Here is a 20,928-nt window from a genome sequence, read left to right on the forward strand (position 1 = left end):
TCTAACAATGATGGAAGGCAGGCGCCGTCCTGGACGGGTGTCCACGTGGAGGACGGGACGAGGCCAGAGGACGGGACGCACAGGGAGGACATTTTTCCTCCTTTGATGTGGCCACTCTTGGTTTTGTCTCATCAGCAGGTCAGGGACATTGTCAGAAGGTCACTTCAAGGTCACTGCAGGCTATCGAGTTCCTTTAAGTCCACCGCTGGACGCTGCAGGCCGCCGCAGGATGCCTCAGGACGCCTCAGGACGCCGCATGATGCTGAAGGACGCCGCAGGATGCCTCAGGACGCCGCAGGATGCCGAAGGAGGCCGCAGGACGCCGAAGGACGCCGCAGGATGCCGAAGGAGGCCGCAGGACGCCGAAGGACGCTGCAGGACGCTGCAGGACGCTGCAGGACACCGCAGGACGCCGCTCCCCGTGGGTCCCGGGCCGGACCAAGGGACGGAAGTCTGACTCACAAGTATTTAAGACCGGAGCGCGTCCGTCCAATCTGCAGCTCTGAGCCGAGACGTGGCGGCTCGGCGACCAATCAGGTGGTCGAGGCAAAAAAAAAACCCGGAAATGAATGTCCGTCCTCCGGCGCCAGCAGGGGGGTGTGTTTCTGTTTCTGAGCAGCACGTTGGACTTTGAAAGAGCGAGTGATCCAACTCAACGTGATTCAAAGGAGATAAGAGCCGTGGAGTTCCAGAAATATCGAGCCATTAGAGGTAGGGAAGGAGGGAAGGAGGGGAGGAGGGGAGGAGGGAAGGAGGGAAGGAGGGAAGGAGGGAAGGAGGGAAGGAGGGGAGGAGGGGAGGAGGGAAGGAGGGAAGGAGGGAAGGAGGGAAGGAGGGGAGGAGGGGAGGAGGGGAGGAGGGAAGGAGGGGAGGAGGGGGACGGAGAACAGAGACGGATCTATAAATAGGCGTCCCCACTGCCTGCGAGGAGACATCAACGTGACGGCCTCGCCAACGACGGGGACGATCTGCTCCGTTCAGACGCTGAAAGTTCACGTCTCTGTTTTTGTTTTGTTTTTTTGTTTTTTTAAAGCTGATTAATCACTTTTTCCCTCCGATTTACACAATCCTCTTGAAGTTGCCGTTTTCACTCTCCCTGGTCGGACGCAGAAAGCTGCAGCGGCGCCGCCATGCATGGCTGCTGCTGCCACATGAATTATTCAGGCAAACATTTAGACTCTGTATTATTAATCACAAAGTGCCGCGATGTTCAGCTTAAAGTTTTAAGAGGCTATTTTCAGGGACGCTCGCTCGTCCCTCAACGGTCCGGGACGTCGTCTCGCCGTCCCACTCAGCGCCGTCCCTCGAACCACACGACTGATTCTAGAAGACGGGATCTAGACGTCATCAGGTCGATGTCGGCGTTGATAAACGTGACATTATTTGTTTTCCTCACATGAGGAAGTGAGTCAGACCCTGGGTGTGCTGCAGCGCCCCCTAGGACAGCCAAAGCACCCCCGAGAAATGTGATTTTGTTTTTTATGTTTTTTTTAATGTGTGAACATTATAATTATTTTGACTGGTTAATTAATAAATACACCAATGAAACATGTATTGTTTTTTTGTTTTTTTTTTAAATAAAAAGCCATTTGATGTGATTCAGCAAGTCACTGCAGCGACTTGCTTTAACCGTTAAACTTCCAGCCTCTTGGTATTAAGAGCAACTTTTTCCTTACTAGTAGTACAGAAGAGTATGAGGGCCACTGAAGAAGGAACAATTTGGAGGCAAAAAATAAATAAATAAATAAATAAATAAAAACAACAATAATAATAATATAATTAAATAAACAATCAAAATAATAATAATAATAATAATAATAATCGTCATCATCATTGTAGCTAGACTTTTGAACTTTGTGTTTATTCTGAAATTGTAACATTCAATTAAAATGTAAACTCTTTCACATTCATTGTTTCCCATTTCACACATTCATTCAGCTGTTTACAAAATTAAATTAACATTAGTCAAAATGTTAATTCACTCATTCATTCATTCATTCGTTCATTAATTCACCCAAACATGCGTTCATTCATTCGTCAGTCGCAGCAGTTCAGTGGACTGTCGCCCCGTCGTGAGCGAATCACTGCCAGATCTCTGTGTGTAGAGTTTGCATGTTCTCCCTCTGTGTGTGTGTGTGTGTGTGTGTGTGTGTGTGTGTGTGTGTGTGTGTGTGTGTGTGTGTGTGTGTGTGTGTGTGTGTGTGTGTGTGTGTGTGTGTGTGTGTGTGTACGGCACACTGGATGGATGCGGTGACGTTACATAATGCGCGAGCAGGTCTGTTATGTAACGTCACCATGTGAGGCTCCGCAGCGTTGAGGCAGGATTGATCCAGACGACGGAAAGAAAAGAAAAGAAAAGAAAAGAAATGATCAGATGTTGAACCGAATGTTTCTGAGCTGCTTTTAAAGAGTCTTCTAAATAGTTATTGATCAATAACTGATCAATAACTGTCCACTGGAGGAACGTGGACCAGAAGGTGGAACCTTCAGTCTGAATGTGAGGATCCTCTGCAGCCAGAGGAGACCTGCTCTCTGACCTCTGACCCCCCCCTCTGACCCCTCCTGCTGGCCCACGAGAGGAGGAGGAGGGGAGGGGGGGGAGGAGGAGGAGGAGGAGGAGGAGGAGGAGGAGGAGGAGGAGACAGCTCAAACATCCAGCTTCTGTTCAGAAAGCATCGCAATATATATATATATATATATATATATATATATATATATATATATATATATATATATATATATATATATATATATATATATATATCAGAGCGTAGAGCGGCGTGGCGTTACTTCCCCCCGGCGGCGTGGAAAAAAAGAGCAGTCACACAGTGAAGTTACTATGAAGGCAGTATTGTGCTGTTGCATAGCAACCGTCTCCACAGAAACCTTTGCTCAGAAACACTCGGCTCCGGTCTTCACATAACACAAGAAAAAAATGAAGAAAAAAAAAAACAACAGCTGACTGCAGGAATACAAATGAAGCTTCGCTTGCCGGAGCTAACGACCGTTTTCCGTTTCCAGCCAATGCAGAAATTACAACATTTATTGCATTTCGTTATCTAATCGCTGTGTTGTGTAACGGTGACACACGGTGTGTAACTCCCAGTGTATAGCCAGCGACAGGAGGAGATGGAAGATCAAAGACTTTCAGTCAAAAGCGGTCAAACTTCTATTCACCGCTTTGAACTAAACAGTGGCGTGCGGTGGTGTTTCAGTCAGGGCCGGCAGTAACAACGGTACAGCAGTACTGGAACACCACTTTACAATCAAAAACCAAACGTCAACAACAGCGCCAAGCTAATCCAGAGAAAATCAAAACAAACTAGCATCACCGTCACTTGTAGGTTAAATTATGTAAAATGCTGACAAAGCATTTGATGTTCTGAGTTCGGCTCGTCCAGTTCTATCGCTCTTCTTCTTCTACTCTGAACAAGGTCCTGAAGCAGGTCGGCTATCGTATCATGGATTTAGTTTTAAATCAGCCGCCATCACTCCAGACGAGCAGATACTAGCAGATACTAGCAGATACTAGCAGATACTAGCAGATACTAGCAGATACTAGCAGATACTAGCAGAGCGTCGTCACCACCTGACCACGGGCCGATCAGACAAGCTCATTTCAACGACCACGTCGAGTCAGAACACACACACGCACGCACAAACACACGCACGCACGCACGCACGCACGCACACACACACACACACACACACACACACACACACACACACACACACACACACACACACACACACACACACACACACACACACACACACACACACACACACACACACACACACACACACACACACACACACACACACACTGGCAGCGGCTCTCTTGATCAGGGATTTTACATTTTACAGCGTCACACCTCCTCCTCCTCCTCCTCCTCCTCTTCCTCCTCCTCCTCCTCCTCCTCCTCTTCCTCCTCCTCCTCCTCCTCCTCCTCCTCCTCGTCTTTTTTTACTTCACAGTCAGAGACTCGCTCTATGAAGTCACAAAGCAGAGATGAAAGCGACTAACAAGCTAACGTCTGCGTCGTCGCTCTTATAAAATAGAGCTGAAGTGGAGACGAAGCAGTTTGAAGCAATATTTGAATTTGATTTATGAACTTTGATCTCTTTCTCTTCAAGTTACATCATCAGATCCTCGTGTCAAAGAAAATTCAAAGCCGGCACTTAAATACTAAAAAGCACATTTTAGCTTCAGCGGTCCAACACATTCACACTCTACTGTAAGTAATCTGATTACAGTGAACAGCCCTGTATTGCTGTGTCTTTGTGGAGTCCTGCTTTTACACATTGTTGATTGACGGTTTTCACCGTAAAGTTTGAACCAATCAGACGGCCTGAGAGGAAGAAACAGTGTGAAGACTGAAACATTTCATTCTTTATTATTCTTTTTAATTGATCAGATGCTGTGTTAATTTTGCTGCTCTGATTCTTCCCTGTAAAACAGTTTTAAGTTGCTCAAGGGCACTTCAGAAGGGTGGGCCCATGCATTTCTGTCTTTATTGCATCACCATGCCGCCCTCTGTTGGCCGAGAGGAGGAAGTACACCAAATAAAGTTCTGGACGACGAGCTTCTATTCACATACAATGACATTAAGTTGAATCCACGTTGGGTGCGAAGTGACAAAATAGAAGAAAACAAAACAAACTTAGTGAAACTGCTGTGACTGTGTAGTAAAAGTTTTATTGACTGAAAAACAATATTCAAAGTTAAATCGTTGTTACGTGAACGTCTTCGCCAACTGTAGGAAAATGTAAAAATACCTTTTTTGGGGATCGTATTTACACTTTGAAAGTGACGTGAATGTTAGAGAGAGAAGTGAAACAGCGCGGCGAAATGCGACCTAACGTGTGATGGTTGAAACACTTAATGCAGTAAAAGTCTCTATTTTGCTGATACTCGCTAAAGCACAAACAACCTCAAGTGTAAAAACAGTCTTTTCTCCTTTTTCCTCGACGGAAAGTTTAATCTGCACTCTCTGACAGGGGCTCGTCTTCGTACAAGTCCTCCAGCTCTCCCTCTCTGCTGCCCTGGCTGCCCACGTTCCTGCAGAGGGCAAACACTCCGTCAGTGAGGAAGAGGAGGAGGAGGAGGAGGAGGAGGAGGAGGAGGAGGAGGAGGAGGAGGAGGAGGAGGAAGCCAACAAAAGGCCTGAGCAGCGGTACGAGTGTCATCATTTACCTCAGGGAAGGATGAAGCAGCGACGAGCCCAATAAGCCCCAAGCATCACTGCAAGAAGGAGACGTGGGAAAAGAAGCGACGCTTTGAAGTTTGTTACAAAGTGACAAAGCTACAAAGAGTTAAAGTCAGAATCTGTTCCAACACGTTCATTCAGTGACGCCTCAGGAATTCAAAGTTATTAATATTAACTGAATTCAGCTGGTGATTTGTTGGTTTTAATGATGCTGATGTTCAATATCCTGCCAATAGTCATTCTATGTTATTTTATTTTTTATTTGATGGTCCCTGTTACTGCCTCCCATTCTGGATTGTCTGTATCTTGTCTCTTATTGCACAGGTTGTCAATGGATTTTAGTATCTAAAGTTTTAAATTAAATTAAATTAAATTAAATTAAATTAAATTAAATTAAATTAAATTAAATTAAATTAAATTAAATTAAATTAAATTAAATTAAATTAAATTAAATTAAATCAAATTAAGTAAAATTAAATAAAATTAAATTCCATTCCATTCTATTCCATTAATATAGATAAGATAAGATAGGATACGATCAAATCAAATTAAAAAATTAAAAAATTAAATAAAACAAAAATAAAATAAAACAACATTAAATTAAATTATCTTATCTTATTTAAATTAAATCAATTTAAATAAGATAAGATAAGATAAGATAAGATAAGATAAGATAAGATAAGATAAGATAAGATAAGATAAGATAAGATAAGATAAGATCAGATCAAATTAAATCAAATAAGAATGACCAGCTGCTTGAAGGAAACAAGCAATGCAGAGGCTGCTGCTGCTGCTCTGCTCTGCTGCTGCTCTACTGCTGCTCTGCTGCTGCTCTGCTCTTCTGCTGCTGCTCTGCTCTGCTGATGCTGCTCTGCTCTGCTGATGCTGCTGCTCTACTGCTGCTCTGCTGCTGCTCTGCTCTTCTGCTGCTGCTCTGCTCTGCTGATGCTGCTCTGCTCTGCTGCTGCTCTGCTCTGCTCTGCTGATGCTGCTCTGCTCTTCTGCTGCTCTGCTCTTCTGCTGCTCTGCTGCTGCTCTGCTCTGCTGATGCTGCTCTGCGCTGCTGCTGCTCTTCTGCTGCTCTGCTGCTCTGCTCTTCTGCTGCTCTGCTGCTGCTCTGCTCTGCTGATGCTGCTCTGCTCTGCTGCTGCGCTGCTGCTGCTCTACTGCTGCTCTGCTCTTCTGCTGCTCTGCTCTTCTGCTGCTCTGCTCTTCTGCTGCTGCTCTGCTCTGCTGATGCTGCTCTGCGCTGCTGCTGCTCTTCTGCTGCTCTGCTGCTGCTGCTCTGCTGCTCTGCTCTTCTGCTGCTGCTCTGCTCTGCTGCTGCTCTACTGCTGCTCTGCTGCTGCTCTGCTCTTCTGCTGCTCTGCTGCTCTTCTGCTGCTCTGCTCTTCTGCTGCTGCTCTGCTGCTCTGCTGCTCTACTGCTCTGCTGAAAAGGTTCAAACACACTGAGAAGCAGCTCAGTTCCCAGTTGACAGATTAATCGCTCTACGCTTCAGTGCAAGATGGACCTGGGCTATTTTTACCGCAGCAGCTGCTTTGTTGCGTCGCCTCGTGGCTCTGGCAGAGCGGAGCAGGTTGGATTTGCAGAGCAGAGCCACTTACGTAAGGAGACCTCCAGGGGCGGACATGGACCTCTCGGCCCGGCGGCCATGACACTCGAAGGGATTACTGAAGGAGCGCTTCCTCAGCATGGACTTGACCAGGATCTGCAGTGGACACCAGAGGACAAGTCTCACACTTTCCACTTCACACAGGCTCTTTTTGAATCACTTTCTAGAGGAGAGTTTATATCAAACAACATATTTTAGGAGCATGTAAATCATCAGCTGAACAAACACGGAAATCTATATTTGAAAACAAGTAAAACAAGTTTAAAACAACTCAGAATAAACAGGCCGGCTTGTGTAACGACGACCAGATAAATATAAAATATAATATAAAATATGATGTCATATAACCTGAAATAAAATAACTAGATGTACATAAAACTAATAGACTACAAAACATATATAAAAAAAACAATGCAAAATATAACAAACCTCACACACACACTTCTTAATGATTTCATGTCAATGCAATTATATATTTTGTCATTTGTATGAAATGTATATATGGTATATATTAATATAGTTGTGTGGTAATTATAAGGATATTTGTGTACAAACTAAAGAATAGGTAATCATTTTTCTTTTGTATGTACAAATAGTAAAAAATAATGTTTATATACATGTTCGAAATAAAAATCTCTGCAGGAGATTCAATAGATTTTCAAGCCACAAAAAAACAAGCCACAAAAAAAACATACAAAAAGTTTCCCAAAAGAAAAAGATTTTCCTGATGTGAAAGTGAGAAAATGAGAAGTGAGAAATGAGAAACGAGAAACGAGAAGCGACGTCTCACCACGGCAGAGAGGCTGGGGATGAGCTTGACGCTGTTCTGCACCTCCTCCTCGGTGACCTCCAGCGCCGTGCAGTGCTCCTCCTCAAGAGGGAGGGGGTTGCAGCCGCTCTCCGTCACCCACGGGTGGAGCTGCAACAACAACAACAACAACAACACACACGTGAGGAACACACACATCCACGGCGTGAGCCGCTGACTCAGCAGATCTCACTTTGATCTTACTTTGATCTTGGGGATGGTGATTCGTCTCTCGGGGGTTTTGTCCAGCATCTTCTGAACGAGCTCCTTCAGCTCGTTACTGACCGACGGCCTGTCGTCGGGAAAACCACAGGAAGAAGATATGAACACATGAATGAGCGTCTCATGACCTCAAGCAGCACGACGATTCTTCTGTTTACTGTGTTTGTTGTCTTTATTAGTGGCCGCTTCTCCACATTCTCTTGTTCAGGTTCAAATCTCAAATTACAAGTTTTTTTTGGAAAAAAAATAAATTTCTTTTTGGTTTTTGTTTGTTACCATAAACAACAAATCTTAAGCTTTTGCCATTTTCAGTTTTCGAGCGATGAAGGATTTCAAAAAGAGAAAAGAAAAAGCAGAAAAACTAAATCCCTGCTGAAAAAATTATTCAGATCGAAACTTCATTTTTAAGGATTCATGTGAAATAACATTTCATCGCTCCCACTTTTCTTTAACTAATGAACCACGCTGGTCCACCTGCTTGACAAATCTGTAAAATTACGTTGTTTTTAATTTAATTTATAGATCAGGTCTGGTGTTTCTTTAATTCTTTATTTGACCACTGAACCACGCAGTTTGTAAGTGAAGAAGGCTTCTGGGTTTAGTTTTTATATTTTAATGCACTTGGCTCTGACTTTATCAAAACTAGCATAAAAAAACTAGTTTTTCTGTGTGAGGAAAATAAGTTGAGATGGAGCAGATGATCCCCTGAAAAGAGCTTTTTTTAATTACAATTTTTTTTGCATGGTCGTATTACATTTCATCTCAATGTATTTTGAGTCATATTTGAGTCTCACTGCATCTCCATGTTGCCATTTTGTCCCTCTGTGCTCATTTAAAGGCTCCTGATTCAGGATCTTTAAGGTACAATGCTAAGAATAAAGTTATATGACATAATTATACATTAAAAAAAACACATTTACAGGAAACATTGTTCCATATTAGAGTGAATAAGTGTCCCTCCAGTCACTGCAGTCGCTTCCTTGTATGAAGTTTGAACAGTAATGGATCAAATTCAATAGTATGAACTATTTAAAGGATTTTTCTCACGTCTCTGGAAACTCCACCGGTTTGTTCTTGATCTTGTTGTGCAGAGAAATGATGTATTCGTCATAAAAAGGGCACTGGAGCAGAACAAACAGAGAACAAGTGATTAAAGGAGCAGAACGGCTTCAGGCTGTGCAGGAATCTGCCTGGAAACACACTCACCTTCCCAAAGACGAAGCAGTAGAGGGTCACTCCCATCGCCCACACGTCCAGAGCCTGGTAAACAAACAAACAAACAAACAAACAAACAACAACAAGCAGCATGTGTCATCGGAGAGAGGCTCCAAGAGAGGTGGGTGAACGACAGTCTCTCTTGATAATCCCTTACAATGAATCACAGTAACATGATTTTCTAGATTAAACCAGCCTGAGCAGCTCTATCTAGACAGTAACATGATTTTCTAGATTAAACCAGCCTGAGCAGCTCTATCTAGACAGTAACATGATGTTCTAGATTAAACCAGCCTGAGCAGCTCACTCACTTTCCCACTGAAGCGCTGCTCATGTTCCGTCATGGTCTCCGGGGCCATGAAGGCCGGCGTCCCGGCCGTCCCCGACAGCAGGGCGTCCGTCCCCACGAACTCTTTGCTCACGCCAAAATCCGCAATCTTGACGTGACCGTCGTCCCCCAGCAGCAGGTTGGAGGGCTTGATGTCTCTGTGGATGATCTTGTGGTAGTGCACTGGACATAAACATCATGCGATCATTAGAAGTACAATAAAACAAATAATAAGTAAGTAAGTAAGTAAGTAAGTAAGTAAGTAAGTAAGTAAGTAAGTAAGTAAATAAATAAATAAATAAATAAATAAATAAATATTATTACTCTAATCTCCAAACATTATGAAACGATAAAACAAATAATAAATAAATAGATAAGTAAGTAAGTAAGTAAGTAAGTAAGTAAGTAAGTAAGTGAGTAAGTAAGTAAGTAATAAAACAAACAAACAAACAAACAAACAAACAAACAAACAAACAAACAAACAAACAAACAAATAAACAAACAAACAAACAAACAAACAAACAAATAAATAAATAGGACCATCCAAATGAATAAACCAGAGTTCATGTGAGTTTGTCTTTGACAAAATCAGTTTCCACCCTTCGGTTTGTTGTGAAATCTACAGAATGACGTTGTTGTGAAGTCGTCCAGGTTTAGACGGAGACGTTGGTGGAAAACGTTCAGGGACTCACGGTACTCGATTCCCAGGACGACGTCCCTGAAGTAGAACCGAGCCAGTCCCTCTGCCAGAGGCTCATCTGTAGGAACCTCCATCACCGGACTGACGGAGACACCAGAGGACAAGACGTCAGAGTGAAGCTCCTCCACCTCCTCCACCTCCTCCACCCCTCCCCCGCCCGCCTCCTCCACCCCCCAGACACCTACCCCTTGGTCATCAGCTCGAAGGCTGGAGGACAGACACACAATTTTAGTCACGGTGCAACAGAAAACATGGCATCGTTACGGCCTGAGGGAAGGACGTCCTACCCATGTGGAGTCCGTCTTCATCGGGGTCGTCAAGCACCTGCAAGAAGCCTCAACATGTCAGTCTTCTGGTAGGACAGTCTTCTGGAAGGACAACATGTCTGTCTTCTGAAAGGACAACACGTCAGTCTTCTGGAAGGACAGCCTTCTGGAAGGACAACATGTCAGTCTTCTGGAAGGACATGTCGGCCGTCTGGAAGGACAGCCTTCTGGAAGGACAACATGTCAGTCTTCTGGAAGGACAACATGTCAGTCTTCTGGAAGGACAGCCTTCTGGAAGGACAACATGTCAGTCTTCTGGAGGGACAACATGTCAGTCTTCTGGAAGGACAGCCTTCTGGAAGGACAACATGTCAGTCTTCTGGAAGGACATGTCGGCCGTCTGGAAGGACAACATGTCAGTCTTCTGGAAGGACAGCCTTCTGGAAGGACAACATGTCAGTCTTCTGGAAGGACAACATGTCAGTCTTCTGGAAGGACAGCCTTCTGGAAGGACAACATGTCAGTCTTCTGGAAGGACAACATGTCAGTCTTCTGGAAGGACAGCCTTCTGGAAGGACAACATGTCAGTCTTCTGGAAGGACATGTCGGCCGTCTGGAAGGACAACATGTCAGTCTTCTGGAAGGACATGTCGGCCGTCTGGAAGGACAACATGTCAGTCTTCTGGAAGGACATGTCGGCCGTCTGGAAGGACAACATGTCAGTCTTCTGGAAGGACAGCCTTCTGGAAGGACAACATGTCGGCCATCTGGAAGGACAACATGTCAGTCTTCTGGAAGGACAGCCTTCTGGAAGGACAACATGTCAGTCTTCTGGAAGGACAGCCTTCTTGAAGGACAACATGTCAGTCTTCTGGAAGGACAGCCTTCTGGAAGGACAACATGTCGGCCATCTGGAAGGACAACATGTCGGCCATCTGGAAGGACAACATGTCAGTCTTCTGGAAGGACAACATGTCAGTCTTCTGGAAGGACAACATGTCGGCCATCTGGAAGGACAACATGTCGGCCATCTGGAAGGACAACATGTCGGCCATCTGGAAGGACAACATGTCAGTCTTCTGGAAGGACAGCCTTCTGGAAGGACAACATGTCGGCCATCTGGAAGGACAACATGTCGGCCATCTGGAAGGACAGTCTTCTGGAAGGACAACATGTCAGTCTTCTGGAAGGACAGTCTTCTGGAAGGACAACATGTCAGTCATCTGGAAGGACAGTCTTCTGGAAGGACAACAATCTCACCTCCACCAGCTTCACCACGTTGGGATGATTGAGTTTCTTCAAGATGGCGATTTCTTTGTAAACCTGCTCCAGAGGCAACACGGCTTTAGGGAAGAGGTCCTGCTGGGGCTGCTGGGGCTGCGGGGAGCCGGACCCTGGAGACGGCAGGCGGCCTGCCAAACAGTCCCTGGTCACTGCTGGAGCATCCAACCCCGGCATCCAACACCAACATCCAACCAAAGGAAACAACCCCAGCATCCAACACCAGCATCCAACCAAAGGAAACAATCCCAGTATCCAACACCAGCATCCATCCCCAGCATCCAACCCCAGCATCCAACCACAGGAAACAATCCCAGCATCCAACACCAGCATCCAGCCCCAGCATCCAACACCAGCATCCAACCAAAGGAAACAACCCCAGCATCCAACACAAGCATCCAACACAAGCATCCAACCCAAGCTCCTAATCCAAGCATCCAACGCAAGCATCCAACACAAGCATCCAACACAAGCACCTAAACCAAGCATCCAACACAAGCTCCTAAACCAAGCTTCCTACCCAAGCATTCGACCTAAGCTCCTAAACCAAGCTCCTAAACCAAGCATCCAACCTAAGCATCCAACCCAAGCATGCAACCCAAGCATCCAAACCTAAGCTCCTAAACCACGCATCCAACACCAGCATTAAACACCAGCATCCAACCAAAGGAAACAATCCCAGCATCCAACACCAGCATCCAGCCCCAGCATCCAACCCCAGCATCCAACCAAAGGAAACAATCCCAGCATCCAACACCAGCATCCAGCCCCAGCATCCAACCCCAGCATCCAACCAAAGGAAACAACCCCAGCATCCAACACAAGCATCCAACACAAGCATCTAACCCAAGCTCCTAAACCAAGCATCCAACACAAGCTCCTAAACCAAGCATCCAACCTAAGCTCCTAAACCAAGCATCCAACCCAAGCATTCAACACAAGCTCCTAAACCAAATATTCAACACGAGCATCCAACACAAGCTCCTATTTCAAGCATCCAACGAAAGCATCCAATGAAAGCATCCAACCCAAGCACCTAAACCAAGCATCCAACACAAGCTCCTAAACCAAGCATCCAACCGAAGCTCCCAGAGCAGCGTTCTACTCACGCAGGAATCCAAACTGCCTCATCAGTTTCTTCTTGGATACGACTTTCATCGCCTTGACAAAGACGGCAAAAGCAAATGAGCGACGGCAAAGTGAGGCGAGGTGTCAGAGCCGGTCTGCGCGGCGTGCGGCGTGCGGCCTTACGTAGTACTGCTCCTGGTCCTGGTTGTAGGCCAGCTTCACCACGCCGTACGAGCCCTGCAGGGGAGATTACAAAATAAAAGTTTTCCATTACATGCTTTGATTACTTCTGTGGAAAGTAGTTGAATTACTCCAAAGTCACATTTCAATGAATTCAATCATGTCACTGAGGAAATGATGTGATGCACTAATTTTTAAAGGTCATTTTCATAAAAAAACAAAAAAAACAATTGTGTTTTCAGAAAAGTAAAGTCAGACAGCATGTCCCGAAACGTAAAACTTATTAAATCCCTCCTCATTCCATAAATTATATACAATTTCCATTTTTTTGTCACTTTTTTTAAAAAGTTTATACCACTTTTATGTTTGTTAAGGATTAAAGTCGTACGTCTTCAGTAAAATAAAGTAGAAAGCAACTCTAGCTAATATTAATTCTTAAATATTCATCCAGATGTAAAAGTTACTCAGGTTCTGCTGATAAATCAGTTAAAACTCACTCAAATATTATATTATTACTGTATTATACTTACTCAAATACGTTTTCATGTTGCTATCCAGAATACTGAGTTAATTCAGGGTAAATCAGACATTGTCTTTATATAAACAGGAGTTTATTGGCATAGTAACAGTGTGTGTGTGTACTTGAACATATATTTGGTATAACTATATTTTCATAAGCTATAATTTAATGTACCTGAAATGAAAACAAAACTAAAACAAGAGCGGTGCATTACATGAAGAAATAAAAGTCAACACTTTTTTTTCTGAATTAATGAGGTAATTATCTCATAATTATGAGGGTAAAAAAAATGTAACTATTAAAAAAAAAAAAACATAGCTCCGTTTTCTGAATTTATGAGATAATGGTTTGCTGAAAAAGATGAGATTTACTTATAATCATGAGATAATTATCTGGTAATTATGAGATTAACCAATTAGTTTGTTTCAGACAATAATTATCTCATTAATTCAGAAAAACAGAGTTGATTTTTATTTCTTCATGTGAATGCAATGCGCTTCTGTAACAAGCAGAACACGGAGGACGGCGGCTATGGACAATGCTAATGATGCTAACAGGTGATGCTAATAATGCTAATGATGCTAACGGAGCGGCGGGAGAGACAGCAGCTAAAATCACCTTCCCGATCTCCTTCTTCAGTTTGTACTGGTTCAGCTGCAGGCAGTCCTGCAGGGAGTGAGAGTATTGATCAGTATTGATCAGTACTGGTCAGTACTGATCAGTATTGGTTAGTATTGGTCAGTACTGGTCAGTCTTGATCAGTATTGATCAGTATTGATCAGTACTGATCTGGCCTGCCGGTACCTGTCGATTGCCTCGGGAGTCCTATGAGCTAACAGTGCCCGGTAGGACTCCTTCTTCAGCTTGACGGCATCCCTTACTTCCGGTTTCCACCACCGGGTTCGGGGATTGCCGCCACGACAGGTGCCAGAGACCCTGCGGCCACAGCTCCGAGCAGCAGCTTTGACAATGGAAGTGGAGAACATGGTCCACTCGGACTCAATGTCTCCAGCCTCCCTCGGGATCTGTGAGAAGCTCTCCCAGAGGTGGGAGTTGAAAACTGCGTGGACGGAGGGCTCGGCCAGATGTTCCCAGCAGACACTTATAACACGTTTGGGCCTGCCGAGTCTATCCGGCCTCCTCCCAGTCCTGCGCATCCAACTCACCACCAGGTGGTGATCAGTTGACAGCTCTGCCCCTCTCTTTACCCGAGTGTCCAAGACACGCGGCCAGAGATCAGATGACACGACCACAAAGTCCATCATTGACCGCCGGCCTAGGGTGTCCTGGTGCCACGTGCACTTATGGACACCCCTGTGCTCCAACATGGTGTTCGTTATGGACAAGCTGTGACTGGCACAGAAGTCCAATAACAGAACACCACTCGGGTTCAGATCGGGGAGGCCGTTCCTCCCAATCACCCCCTTCCAAGTCTCGCTGTCATTGCCCACGTGGGCGTTGAAGTCCCCCAGGAGAACAATGGAGTCCCCAGTTGGAGCACTATCCAGCACCCCTCCCAGGGACTCCAAGAAGGTCGGGTACTCTGAACTGCTGTTCAGTCCATAGGCCGAGACAACAGTCAGAGACCTGTCCCCTACTCAAAGACGTAGGGACGCAACCCTCTCGTTCACCGGGGTGAACTCCAACACATGGCGGCTGAGCTGGGGGGCAATAAGCAAGCCCACTCCAGCCCGCCGCCTTACACCGCGGGCAACTCCAGAGAAGTGGAGTATCCAGCCCCTGTGGAGGAGCTGGGTTCCAGAGTCCAAGCTGTGAGTGGAGGTGAGCCCGACTATATCTAGCCGGTATCTCTCAACCTCCCTGACAAGCTCGGGCTCCTTCCCCCCCAGCGAGGTCACATTCCATGTCCCAAAAGCCAGAGTCTGTGTCCGGGGATCGGGTCGTCGAGGCCCCTGCCGTCGACTGCCACCCAATCCACACTGCACCCGACCCCTACGGCAGCCTCTGTAGGTGGTGGGCCCACAGGAGAATGAGGAGGAGGGGCCCGCGTTGTCCCTTCGGGCTGAGCCCGGCCGAGTCCCGCGTGCGAGCCTCCACCCCGGGCCTGGCTCCAGGGTGTGGCCCCGGCGGCGCCAAACCGGGCGACGTCTCCGTGCTCCTCTTATGTGTGTTCATAGGGGTCTTTTGAACTGCTTTTAGTCTGACCCGTCGCCTCAGACCTGTTTGCCTTGGGAGACCCTACTGGGGGGGCAAGCCCCCCCGACAACAGAGCTCCGAGGGTCATTCGGGTGCTCAAACTCCCCCACCACGACAAGGTTGCAGTTCAAGGGGGATCAGTACTGGTCAGTATTGGTCAGTGTTGATCAGTACTGATCAGTACTGGTCAGTATTGATCAGTATACTGGTCAGTATTGGTCAGTATTGATCAGTATTGGTCAGTACTGGTCAGTACTGGTCAGTATTGGTCAGTACTGGTCAGTACTGGTCAGTATCAGAGAGTGTGGGCCTCCTCGCCTCGGCGTCAGTGATGGACACCCGTTTGGTCTCGATGGTGGGCTGCCGGGCCATGCGGCTCCCTCGCTCCTGCAGAGACAACTTCCTGTCGGACAGACGCCCCCTGTGGGCGGCGGCTGACCGCGGGGCCCCCGACCTGTAGCCGTTCGGCGGCGTCACGCGGTTGGCGGCCACGTTCATGGCCGCCATTATGTCGGCCAGCTCAGTGTGATGGTCGCCGTCCGCCTCGGAGGAGAAGACGGAGTCGGTGCTCATGGTGGCTGGAGGGCGGAGTCACAGTTGGAGGCGCCGGAGGAGACGGGTCGGCTTCAGACGGCGCATCGCTGAGCTGGAAGGACGAGAAGAGGAGCCTTACTAATGTAGCGTTATTAATGTAGCGTTATTATTGAAGTGTTACTACTGTAGCGTTATTAATGTAGCGTTATTAATGTAGCGTTACTAATGTAGCCTTACTAATGTAGCGTTCTTATTGTAGCGTTACTAATGTAACATTACTAATGTAGCGTTATTAATGTAGCATTATTAATGTAGCGTTACTAATGTAGCATTACTATTGTAGCGTTACTACTGTAGCATTATTAATGTAGCATTACGAATGTAGCATTACGATTGTAGCATTACTAATGCATCATTACTACTGTAGCATTACTACTGTAGCTTCACTACTGTAGTGTAACTAATGTATCATTACTACTGTAGCATTACTACTGTAGCATTATTAATGTAACATTACTATTGTAGCATCACTATTGTAGCAGTACTAATGTAGCATTATTAATGTAGCATTACTATTGTAGCATTACTAATGTAGCATTATTAATGTAGCATTACTAATGTAGCATTATTAATGTAGCGTTACTATTGTAGCATTACTATCATAGCATTACTAATGTAGCATTAATAATGTAGCATTATTATTGTCGCATTATTATTGTAGCATTATTACTTCTACAGATGAGTTTGTTGAATGTAAAACCTTTAATTACTGAACAGAATCAAATGCGCCTTCGTTTTCCTCCAAACTGTAACACACACACACACACACACACACACACACACACACACACACACACACACACACACACACACACACACACACACACACACACACACACACACACACAAACACACGGAGGTGAAAAGCTTGTTATGTAACAAAACAACTAAATTCACTCTTTCATCAACACTGAACTCTTTTATATCAAACTCTACGTCACATAAACACAAAAACGGGTGGAGCAAGAAGAGAGGAGAGGAGGAGAGGAAGAGAGGAGGGGAGGAGGAGAGGAAGAGAGGTACTCACGGGGTGGAGACGTCCGGCGCAGAGGGTTGTGGTGGTCAGTCTGTGGTGGTCAGGAGGTGGTGGTCAGTCTGCGGTGGTCAGTCTGTGGTGGTCAGGAGGTGGTGGTCAGGAGGAGGTGGTGGTGGTCAGGAGGTGGTGGTGGTCAGTCTGTGGTGGTCAGAAGGAGGTGGTGGTGGTCAGGAGGTGGTGGTCAGTCTGTGGTGGTCAGGAGGTGAAGCTGCGGCAGCGACAGTCGTCAGCAGCCCGTCTTAAGGATTAACCACATTAAGCCGCAGGGGAGTTATTCTGAGGACGGCCTCCTCGCCGTGGCCATGGCGACCGGACGACACACACACACACACACACACACACACACACACACACACACACACACACACACACACACACACGCACACACACACACACACACGATTATAAACAGTTATTAATGGAGGAATTGATCTACAAAGTGAAGAATAATAATTATTACTTAACAACTCCCTCCTGTCATAAAGTATATATATATTTGTTAAAATACTTTAATAAAAGTTATTATTTATCATTTCATTATTACTTATTTCTCCCGTTAATGGGTAAAATGTATGATATTATTGAGACGTGACATTAATTTAAATGAACTACCTGAAAACTCACAGAAACATTTTCATTTGCGTGTGTGTCTATAATCTGGTGTTAGAGGAGGAAGATGCTCTATAATCTGATGTTAAAGGAGGAAGATGCTCTATAATCTGGTGTTAGAGGAGGAAGATGCTCTATAATCTGGTGTTAGAGGAGGAAGATGCTCTATAATCTGATGTTAAAGGAGGAAAATGCTCTATAATCTGGATTAGAGGAGGGCGATGCTCTATAATCTGCTGTTAAAGGAGGAAGATGCTCTATAATCTGGATTGGAGGAGGAAGATGCTCTATAATCTGCTGTTAAAGGGGGAAGATGCTCTATAATCTGGTGTTAGAGGGGGGTGCTCTATAATCTCGATTAGAGGAGGAAGATGCTCTATAATCTGGTGTTAAAGGGGGAAGATGCTCTATAATCTGGTGTTAGGGGGGTGCTCTATAATCTCGATTAGAGGAGGAAGATGCTCTATAATCTGATGTTAAAGGAGGAAGATGCTCTATAATCTGGATTAGAGGAGGAAGATGCTCTATAATCTGCTGTTAAAGGGGGAAGATGCTCTATAATATGGTGTTGGGGGATGCTCTATAATCTCGATTAGAGGAGGAAGATGCTCTGTATTCTGGATTAGAGGAGGACGATGCTCTATAATCTGGTGTTAGAGGAGGAAGATGCTCTATAGTCTGATGTTAGAGGAGGAAGATGCTCTATAATCTGGCGTTAGAGGCGGAAGATGCTCTGTAATCTGGATTGGAGGAGGAAGATGCTCTATAATCTGGTGTTCGAGGAGGAAGATGCTCTATAATCTGATGTTAGAGGAGGAAGATGCTCTATAATCTGGCATTAGAGGAGGAAGATGCTCTGTAATCTGGATTGGAGGGGGAAGATGCTCTATAATCTGGTGTTAGAGGAGGAAGATGCACTATAATCTGATGTTAGGGGAGGAAGATGCTCTATATATGGATTAGAGAGGGAAGATGCTCTATAATCTGGTGTTAGAGGAGGAAGATGCTCTATAATCTGGTGTTCGAGGTGGAAGATGCTCTATAATCTGGTGTTAGAGGAGGAAGATACGCTACAATCAGTGTGTGTGTGTGTGTGTGTGTGTGTGTGTGTGTGTGTGTGTGTGTGTGTGTGTGTGTGTTTGTGTGTGTGTGTGTGTGTGTGTGTGTGTGTGTGTGTGTGTGTGTGTGTGTGTGTGTGTGGGTGTGTGTGTGTGAGGACTTCAGCTAAAACTCATTCACAGACTGAAACTAAAGTCATGTTGTTGGAATACTAAGATATTTTGAATTGTAAAGTGACGAAGCTCTGGGCCCTGTTTAATCAGTCTGGGGGGGGATTCCCCTGAGATGACGTCACTGGTCACTGGGGGATTCCCCTGAGATCACCTCACTGACCCACCTTCAGGGTAACCCCCCCCCCCCCCAAAAGCAGGTAGCATGCCCCGGCCGGTTGTTGCCCCTAAAGTATGCAGCAGAAAGTAATTCAGGTGTGTCCTGCTTTATTTTCCCCGGGCGCATAAAAAAACAAAAACTGGTTCCGCAACTTTGACGAGTCTGTTTGAGGTGAAATATGAGCAGCAGGGGGGCGTGGCCAGTCGGCACGTGTCCCTCACGTGAGCACTTTCAGACACACCTTTGGATTTTTGTTTTTTATGTATTTATTTTCGTATTTATTTCTTAATGTATTGGTTTAGCTTTGTTGTGAAGCACTTTGGACGCCACCGGGTGATTGTAAGGGCTATAGAAATAAAGTTTGAATTGAATTGAGAAGGACAAAAACAATACAAAAGTAAAATACGAACACATTTAAAAAAATTCAAAGTCAAAAGCAAGAATTCCCTTCAAGAAATAATCTCCCAGTTCCTATTTTTTATTTATAGTTTAACTTTGAAATTCCCCGAGATGTTTAAAAACAAGCTACATGTTTTCAATTCAATTCAACTTGTTTAACTCTGTTAGAGGAGGAAGATGCTCTGTAATCTGGTGTTACAGGATGAAGATGCTCTGTAATCTGGTGTTAGAGGAGAGAGATGCTCTGTAATCTGGTGTTTCAGGCGGAAGATGCTCTGTAATCTGGTGTTACAGGAGGAAGATGCTCTGTAATGTGGATTAGCGGAGGAAGATGCTCTATAATCTGGAGTTAGAGGATGAAGATATTCTATAATCTGGTGTTAGAGGAGGAAGATGCTCTGTAATCTGGTGTTAGAGGAGAGAGATGCTCTGTAATCTGGTGTTACAGGAGGAAGATGCTCTGTAATGTGGATTGGCGGAGGAAGATGCTCTATAATCTGGAGTTAGAGAATGAAGATATTCTATAATCTGGTGTTAGAGGAGGAAGATGCTCTATAATCGGATGTTAGCTGCGGATGCTCTATAAACTGGTGGTAGAGGGGGAAGATGCTCTATAATCTGGATTAGAGGAGGACAATGCTCTATAATCTGGTGTTACGGGAGGAAGATGCTCTATAATCTGGATTAGAGGAGGAAAATGCTCTATAATCTGGTGTTAGAGGAGGAAGATGCTCTATAAACTGGTGTTAGAGGAGGAAGATGCTCTATAATCTGGTGTTACGGGAGGAAGATGCTCTATAATCTGGATTAGAGGAGGAAGATGCTCTATAATCTGGTGTTAGAGGAGGAAGATGCTCTATAAACTGGTGTTAGAGGAGGAAGATGCTCTATAATCTGGTGTTACGGGAGGAAGATGCTCTATAATCTGGATTAGAGGAGGAAAATGCTCTATAATCTGGTGTTAGAGGAGGAAGATGCTCTATAAACTGAGGCCATTGCAGCAGCAGCCCTTCAGCTTTAGACCAAATCAATGTGTCACAGACTGAAACTCACAGTTCAGTCGACGTGAGTTCAGTATTGATGAAAGAGTGAATTTAGTTGTTTTGTTACATAACAAGCTTTTCACCTCCGTGTGTGTGTCGCAGTGTGTGTGTGTTTCTGTTTGTGTAGCTGTGTGTGTGTGTGTGTGTGTCGCAGTGTGTGTGTGTAGATGTGTGTGTGTGTGTGTGTGTGTGTGTGTGTGTAGATGTGTGTGTGTGTGTTTCTGTTTGTGTAGCTGTGTGTGTGTGTGTGTGTGTGTGTGTGTGTGTGTGTGTGTGTGTGTGTGTGTG

At 45.2% G+C, this 20,928-nt stretch overlaps 1 protein-coding gene across 1 annotated transcript; it reads right to left on the bottom strand.

The window, feature by feature from the left end:
- Positions 1–4,980: 4,980 nt before the first annotated feature.
- Positions 4,981–16,143, bottom strand: LOC308141278 (calcium/calmodulin-dependent protein kinase kinase 1-like; the record flags this gene model as incomplete). The annotated part of the gene is made up of 16 exons (XM_080511369.1): positions 4,981–5,062; positions 5,198–5,245; positions 6,818–6,921; positions 7,616–7,744; positions 7,838–7,925; positions 8,903–8,976; positions 9,062–9,115; positions 9,382–9,581; positions 10,091–10,179; positions 10,284–10,305; positions 10,386–10,422; positions 11,625–11,776; positions 12,755–12,806; positions 12,897–12,950; positions 14,032–14,079; positions 15,889–16,143. The coding sequence occupies 16 exons, from the start codon at positions 16,141–16,143 to the stop codon at positions 4,981–4,983; spliced, it is 1,488 nt and encodes a 495-aa protein (XP_080367495.1).
- Positions 16,144–20,928: the final 4,785 nt, after the last annotated feature.

Source organism: Blennius ocellaris, assembly GCF_963422515.1.
Source record: "Blennius ocellaris genome assembly, chromosome: 2".
In the NCBI taxonomy this organism is placed as follows: domain Eukaryota; kingdom Metazoa; phylum Chordata; class Actinopteri; order Blenniiformes; family Blenniidae; genus Blennius; species Blennius ocellaris.